We start from the raw sequence: 8,554 nt of genomic DNA, 5'->3' as shown, positions 1-8,554 counted from the left end.
GGAACAGCGATCAGAAGCCGGTTCAGACGCTGATTGGTGAGTTTTGCGAGTCTCACCTGGCTGGGGCTTGAGGCTCTTGGTTTCTCTCTGCCTCTCTCTCCTATCTGATCCATTGTGGAGTAACTCCAACCTTGTCTGCACCTTCCAGCAATTATTGGAGCTGGAAGGCTTGAGGGTCAATACGGGATTTTTTCTTCTTTTCTTTGGATACCTTTAGATTCTTGGTGAAGCTGTTTTACAAGAGTGCCTTGCTTCCAAGCCATGTGGTGCATTGCATGGAAGTTCTTTATTTTGTCACACTTACCAATGAGGTCCTTGTGCAGTTAGCATCAGCTACCTCTGGAAAGCCGATTCTGTCATCCTCTGACCCCTGAGCATCCCTGCTTTCCCTGTGAATATTGCCCTTGGTAAACAGCCACCCTCATATTCCTGGGGCCAACACCTACCTGGCCCTGACCCCACCCCACTTGCTTTGGGGTTCTCTTTTCTTAACCATCTGTTACAGTGTTGTCATCTTTCACGGGGGAAGCACAGAAGGAGAGGTCTGGTGCTAGTCCTGGACCATGACTGACGGATGCTCCAAGGAGTAATTCTTCTGGTGTTCTTAATCCATGAATCTTCACCAGCAATCAGGTCATTCTAATAAAACTACCATGTGGACCCACCCACTCCCATTAGGCTCTTGACATTTTCTGGTGTGGCCCTACCATGTTGATACTTCTGAACCCACCCCGTTTTGAATATTCAATTGAGTTCCAGCCTGGTCATTATTTTCTATTGAGTCTTCTGGAGTAGGAAGTCTCACCTTATTGATAGGGCTTTTCCCTTTGACGGGGCTTTATCACTGTTGCAAGTTTCTCTTTGGAGAGTGGTTTTACTTTGGGGCCTTTTAGCAGTTTTGCCTGTTTATTCGTGCATGACTTGGTTCTGGGGCTTACACTTGGGCTTTGCTTCAAATGAATCCTGCTCTCCCGTCCATCTTCATGCCTCCACTTTCTCGAATTCTTTCACACGGGGAAGGAGGAACTTGTAGCAAACACCCGGGAAGAAGTTCCCTGTCCCACAACAATGTGCCTGAGACTCAGGAGGGTCAAGACGCAGCATGATCTTTTGTTCTTGGGGAGGATACACATGATGGCATATCCCTCGGTTCAGAGCTGAAGATAAGGAAACAGGAAACAAATGCCATATCTCCTCCTTTACCACAGTTGGTCTTATTTTTGTGTTCAAGGTCCCTGTATCTTTGAGTAGCTATGGAAGGGCTTCCTGAAAAACACAAAACAACAACAAAACCCCCATGTGTCCCACCTCCCACGATCCTACCCGCCCAGACGACAGAGGAACACATCTATGTGGACACGGACATTGCGAAGGTGGACACTAAGTCTGGCACAGTCCTTGAGCTCACTAGCCGGCCGTGTGAAGCCATGCAGGATGAAGATGGGTACATGGCCTTAAATATTAAAGCTCCTGAACCAGCGGTGGCCTCAGGTGAGAACGCCCAGAGCCAGCCATTTAGAAATAAATGAGGGCAATGGATTGATCGTATTTTTTTTCGCTCTGTACTAGTGATAGTTTGAGTAGTTTTACTTTTTTTCCCTGAAGGATGTTCTTTTCTCTGCAGTGTTTGAGTAGTAACTGCACAGGCTCGGGAGGGCTAATTTAGAATACGAACAACAAAGATACCAACAAAGAAGGATGCATTTGGTGCCTGAAGACTTCAGGCACAGAAGGGCAGGGGTGGAAGGGAGAACTTGGGTTTTGGAAGGCCTGTCTTCTGATTATCAGCCAATGGATGTAACTCTCCAGTTGCTGCTTGATGAAATGATGACTTGTACGGGTGGGTGTGAAGCAGAACCAAGGCAAGCAGGCCTTGTGAGCTGGTTTAAGCTGGAGCTCAGAAAGTGGAAGACCCGTGGCCCTGGATATGTGACGTGCAAGTGCACTGTACTTTTTGTGGGTGATCACTAGGGGCACGCAGCCAAGGGCTGCCAAGAAAGTGGTTTATGTGACTTGGATTAGGGCAGGGACAGAGTGATACTGCCCCCACGCCTGTGCCACACTGCTCGCTCCTTGACTTCTTTATTGTGTACCTACAGATGTCCCAGCAGCCTCTTCCTGGTGGCGTGTGATGGCTTTGACTTTGCTCATCTTGTGCATGGGGATGGTTATTGGGCTGGTGGCTCTGGGGATTATATGTAAGTATCCACTCTTGGCCACAGGTTTGGTCTGAGGAAGGCAAATCCTAAGGGTTGCAGGGTGTCCCACTAGGGCTCCATAACCGATACTTTTCCCCCTCCTGTAATCCTCCTGTCAGTGATTGCCAAGATTGCCTTAAGAAAGTCACGGTCTTAAAGTTTCCCTCCTTTTAAAACAATGTTGTAAATGTTTTTACTAACAAAAAAAAATTTCTTCAAGGATTTAAGGCAGATGTTTAAGATTCTGGTGGTATTGTGGGGCAACGGCAGACCCTGCCTGGGACCCCTACTTTCTCTATTGGAATACTTCCTGCCGACCTGCACCTTGGCTGACAGTTTCAGCAGCTGCTTCCCTGCCGTTCCTGTGGGATCCCTGGATTGTCCCGGCTCCTGCAGGCTTGGTCTAGGCTCAGCTCGAGCTGTTGTGGGCTAGTGGGGAGTGAGCCAGCAGAAGGAGATTTCTGTTTTTCCTCTTTTCTCCCTGCCTTTCAGGTAAAATAATTAAATAAAATTTTTCAAAAAGACAGATTCTCACAACAGGTCTAAACTATCTTTTAAAACTTTTTTCTTCCTGTACTAACACCCAGCCAAGCTAGAATTTTCCTAACTTCATAAATAAATCCCATTTTCTTGTCTCAAATTTTGTTCACTCTATTCCTTCTCCCTGAAATGTCATCTTTCTCATGTTTTACTAAAATACTGGTGTTTTTCTCCCTGAAAACTTAGCCCTCCATTGTCACATTGCTGTCTAATGGCTGTAGTTTGTGTATTTTGTATTTTTGTATTTTTCTTATTTTGTTTTAGGATATTTCCATTGTCATTTTTTATTTATGTGGATATTAGAGTAAGTATTATAAGAAACTAATATGCATTTATAAATAAGTGAATATCTGGATATTACATGAAGAATAGGGGACAACAGACATTTTACAGCTCTGTTAAATTTGGAAACTCATAGTTAAGAAAATGTCAAAAAACAATCATGGTGAACATGTTATTTGGTGATGGGTCTTTCTCATTTGTAATTATGTCCTTCAAATAGTTCACTTCTCACCAGAGTTTTTCTTTTTTTCTTTCCTTTTTACATGCTTCTTAATTTGTTCTCAAATTCCCCTTCACTTGTACCCTTTATTAACATCCACTCACTCTTGTGTAAGAGAAATGCTTCATGTATTGGTAATTCGACTGAAATGAAAGTTTATTGGGAGATTTTTTGCTTTATTCTTATGATTCTCTGTACAAGTTGTTGTCATCTAATTTTTACACCTAGCCATCACGCAACAAAACTACGTACAAACAGAGAAGGAAAATCTCTCAGAAACCCTGCAACACGTAGCAAAACTCTTCTGCCAAGATTTAATAAAACAGTCGGAAAAGCAAGGAATTTTCAGTGAGTACTGCTTGCCCTCTGTTCTTGCTTCCCCCAAACCCCAGTGTGTGAAGGTCCCTGCAGGGAGTCTTGAGATAGCAGGAAACCCTGGCTGTGGGAAGACTGAGCTAAGTTTAGAATGAAAGGGACCCTGTGTCTGGTTTCTCTTGAAGATCACAAATGCAGCCCCTGTGAAACCAACTGGAGGTACCATGGCGACGGTTGTTACGGATTCTTTATGCACAATGTGACGTGGGAAGAGGGGAAACAGTTCTGTGCCAACGTGAATGCTACTCTTCTGAAGATAACCAGCCGGAACATGCTGGTAAGGAGAATCCTGTGTTGTATGTTTTGGGGAGCCTAAGGGAGACAAAAACCCTCACATGTAATATTCTTCTTTTTGCATTTTTTGGAATGTGTTCCTTTTTATGTTGATCTTATTGAGCTCAGTAAAAGATGACAGAACTCAACTATCCAATCCAGTTCTAGTTTATAGACTCACTCTCATTGATCAGAACAACCTCCTGGGCCCTTCCTGATGACTTCCATACACAGTGGGTCAGATTCAAGGAGTCACCCCAGTGATGTTCATGGTCATATCTGCTCAGAAAGATCATACAGAACATATTCAGTTAAATAAGTCAACTTTTTTTTTCTATTCAGCAAAGTAGGAGAATGTCCTAAAAATTCTAACTCCATTATAAAGAGATTAATGGGGCAGACTATAAGCCAGGTCCTGAATATTTATACTCTATGTTGATGTTAGCTTCAAGAATTATAAATAAAGATGGACTAATGTAATTTTGGAGAATAAAGAATAGTTGGATTTCAGGCAGAATTTTTGTGTCAAGCCCTATAGTGAATCATGAAGACAAGACCAGAATGGTGACAGGTGGCTCAAGTTTTAAGAAATAAACAGAGCTGGTGCCGTGGTGTAGCAAGTTGAGTCTCTGTCTGCAGCACCAGTATCCCACTTGGGCACCAGTTTGAGTCCTGGCTACTCCACTTCCCATCCAGTTCCCTGCTCATGGCTTGAGAAAACAGTGGAGGATGACTTAAGTCCCTGGGCTCCTTCACCCAGTGGGAAACCTGATAGCAACCCTGGGTTAAGATCAGCGCAGCCGTGACCTCTGTTGCCATAAGGGGAGTGACCCAGGGGATAGAAGATGTCTGTCTCTCCTTCCCTCTGTAACTCTGCCTTTCCAATAAAAAGAAATAAATCTGAAAGATGAAAGAAGCCATTGAAGGCATGTCTCACAGTGTTACCTGTAGGCGTCAGTGTGAGCTTCAGGTGCGTGTCAAGTGTTATCTGTCCAGAAGGTGTTCTCGTTTGATGTCCTGGGAGGTGTGAATGCGTGTGAGCATTTGGCCTCATCTTAACTTTGTTATCCATAAACTGTTAGTTCAATAAATATGTGCTGGAACCCTTCCAGGATTTGGATCCAGGGCATCAGTCAGCATATGACAAGCCGTAACCTCAAAGAGTTGATCTGAACTAGGAAAGGCAGATGCAGGTTAGTGATAAATTGCTTTGAGAATGATATTCTATACATCTCCTTTACTCAGTTAAAACAGGCTAATACTTCCGCATGTTAACATTTTATAAACAATCAAATCAATCAGAATCTAAGAATATAAAGTTTGTCTTTAGTTATTTACAATTGACCGATTTCAATCGCATTTTAGGACTCTAATTTTCAATTGATGGGAAAAATCAGCATGTGTTATAAACACATAGATATGTAAGTGTATCAGATATTTTGGGCATATTTTTTCCTGCATTCCACAAGTTTGAATATTATTATTTACTTTTATCTTAATTTTTTTCTTGGAAAGGGAGTTAATTAGAGAGAAGGAGAGAGCTATAGCTGGGCCAGTTTGAAGTCAGGAGCTTCTTCCGGGTCCCCCACGTGGATGTAGGGTCCCAAGGCTTCAGGCCATCTTCCGCTGCTTTCCCAGGCCAGAAGCAGGGAGCTGGGTCAGAAGGGGAGCAGTCAGGACATGAACTTGTGCCCACATGGGATGCCTGTGCTGTAGGTGGAGGCTCAATTTGCTGTGCCACCATACCAACCTTATGCTTTTGAAAAAACAAGTCAGCTTGGTACAATTCTAAATATCACAGAAAGGCTGTTGATCATCATATGGACAAGTAATCCAACCTTTCCTCCCGGAGTCTGCTTGTGATGCTCTATGTTCGTGCCGTTAGTGGGAGTTTGGGAAGCACCCTGACTACTGTGCTTGTTCACACAGGATTACCTCCGAAGCAGAACCGGCCTAATTCGTTGGATTGGGTTGTCTCGCCGGAACTCCAATGAGAACTGGACATGGGAAGATGGTTCAGTTCTCTTCAAACGCTTGTAAGTTGTTAGACCCTCAAGACAGAAGAAGCTATCAAAAACTGTATTCCTGAGGGAGACTTCATTTCCTCTCGAGTCAAATACCTGCAAATGGAGAGGTGTCTTCATGTGTTACTGTGGCTTACATAAGCTGCAACTAAGTCATGTAGAACTAAGTCATGTAGCGCTGCTCCTAACAAGAGAACCAGGCCCTGCGACAATGCTATGCTGCCCTCTCCAATTCTCTGCTCTTCATTCAAGATATAATCCACTTTTATTCTGGGCAGTTTCTCCATTTGTTTCAGTCTTCCAACTTCAGAACATTGTGGATCTATATGTGTGTGTGTGTGTGTATGTGAAAGAGAGAGAGAGAGAGAGAGAGAGAGAGAGAGAGAGGGACAGAGAGAGAGAGGAGGGGCAGCTTGATCTACATATTAAAAAATTTTTTTTTCTTCATTATTTTGTTTTTGGAAGATACTATCTTTTTAAAATTTATTTTTATTGCAAAGTCAGATATATATGTATATCTGTATATATATATGTATATATCTGACTTTGCAATAAATATATATATGAAGAGAGACAGAGAGGAAGATCTTTCGTCCAGTGATTTATTTCCCAAGTGACTACAATGACCGGAGCTGAGCTGATCCGAAGCCAGGAACCAGGAGCTTTTCCGGGTCTCCTATTTGGGTGAAGGCTCCCAAGGCTTTGGGCTGTCCTCAACTGCTTTCCCAGACCACAATCAGGGAGCTGGATGGGAAGCGGGGCTGCCAGGATTAGAACCGATGCCCATATGGAATCCTGGCATGTGCAAGGCGAGAACTTAAACTGCTAGGTCACTGTGCCGGGCCCGGAAGATACTATCTTAAGGATAATTTGGACTCTTCAGTATTATTTTGCCTACTCTTCTACCCTAGAGTCTCTAAGAACTGAATTTATTTTAGTTCACAGAGCAAATCTAGTATTCACACAATGAGGTTCGATCCTTTAAAAATTATTTTTGTTTATTTAATTTAAAAGGTATAGAGACAGAGACAAAAAGAAATCTTCACTTGCTGGTTCACTCTCTAAGTGCTGCAAATTGCCAGGGCTGGGCCAGGCTGGAGCCAGGGGCCTGGAATTCAATCCAGGCCCAAATGTATTCCAAATAAAATTGCTTAATCTTTAGTCTCAACCCCTTAGGTTCATCATGTATGTCAAAACTGCACTCTTTTTCCAGATTCAACTTAAATTGGCAACTCAAACTTTTACAATCTGATCATTACTTAATTCTTAAGTTAGACAACAAATATGTATTATTTACTGACAGTAGGCTTCACGCTATAAGCAAACTTCTCTCCAGACCTTGGGCTTTATCTCCGACCGCTTGCTGCCTCATTCATACAGCGGACAGGCAAAATGCTGTTCTCTCTATTCTTTGAACAAACTTAATTGCTGGGGAAGGCATTTTGTGCAGCAGTTAACCTGCTGCTTGGGACGCTCCCATCCAAGTTGGAGTGCCTGAGTCAAGTTCTGGCTACTTCACTTCAGCTGCACATCCTGGGAGGCAGCAGGTGATGGCTCAGGTGCTTCGGTCCCTGCCGCCCACTTGAGGGACCTGGATGGAATTCCAGGCTCTTGGTTGGGCCTGGCTCCACCCTGACTGTTGTGGACATCTAGGGAGGGAACCAGAGGTTGACTAATTCCTCTCTTGTCTGTTTACCTTTTAAATAAATGAATAGATACAAATTCAAAATCCAATTTTTTTTTTGTCTCAGGCTTTTGTGTAGCTGTTTTTTCCTCCCAGAGTGCTCTTCTTTTGCAGCTCCAAGCCCTGAAACAGAATCAACTTTAAACATCACCTCTGCAGTGAAACCAACCATAGATGTTCAAACTCAGTCAGCCTCCTTTCCCCCACTTCCCCAGTGACTGTCACAGTGCATGGCTTTGTTTCATTGTCGCTGTCATCTCTTCCTGAAAAACTCTAATTTGCTCATCTGTGGCTTTGTAAGTCTCCTCCTGCACCCCTGCAAGTCACTGGGATGTAAGTTCTCCTCGGGAACGACCTCATCTTTCTTTACCCCTCTATCTTCAGCATGTTGATCTATTTCAGAACATAGTACTTGTTCCTTACACATTTAGTAAATAAACCAATATGTATAAACTCTAGCTAAGAACATGGACAAGGTAACAGCCAATTACAATACAATGTGCTTAGACCCATCACAGAGTACCATATACTCTCAGTTTAGCAAGAACAGGGCCCTGTATTAAGTGTATTAAGTACAGATTAAATATATACACTTTTTATTCCCAGGCAGATTGGAAGTTTTTCAAGACGAGTGTGTGATAGGTTACTTTCCCCCATAGTTTCCACTTGGTAGCCCAAATCCTACAGAGTTTGATAGTTGATGATCTAGCATTCAAAGGTATTCTATCTTTTTCTCTATTCACAGATTTAACTTTCCTGAAGAGGTCAGAGAAAATATGAACTGTGCCTACTTTCTCGATGGGAAAATCTACCCTACCTTCTGTGAGGACAAACATTATTTAATGTGTGAGAGGAAGGCTGGCATGGTGAATGTGGATTATCTGCTTTAATGCAAAGAAGCAGACATGATAACAAGTCAGGTGCTTGATTGTACAATAAAATATTTCGATGAAGGAAA

At 43.0% G+C, this 8,554-nt stretch overlaps 1 protein-coding gene across 1 annotated transcript; it reads left to right on the top strand.

Moving 5' to 3' along the window:
• The first annotated feature begins 1,287 nt into the window (after positions 1–1,287).
• CLEC1B (C-type lectin domain family 1 member B) lies at positions 1,288–8,554 on the top strand. The gene is made up of 6 exons (XM_004596332.3): positions 1,288–1,491; positions 2,100–2,198; positions 3,469–3,588; positions 3,741–3,892; positions 5,818–5,924; positions 8,342–8,554. Exons 1-6 carry the CDS (start codon positions 1,428–1,430, stop codon positions 8,484–8,486), a joined length of 687 nt encoding a protein of 228 aa, XP_004596389.2. The 5' UTR covers positions 1,288–1,427; the 3' UTR covers positions 8,487–8,554.

This window comes from Ochotona princeps, chromosome 27 (genome assembly GCF_030435755.1).
Source record: "Ochotona princeps isolate mOchPri1 chromosome 27, mOchPri1.hap1, whole genome shotgun sequence".
In the NCBI taxonomy this organism is placed as follows: Eukaryota; Metazoa; Chordata; class Mammalia; order Lagomorpha; family Ochotonidae; genus Ochotona; species Ochotona princeps.
The sequence above is the reverse complement of the archived record's forward strand: the minus strand, read 5'-3'. Positions and strand labels throughout refer to the sequence as shown.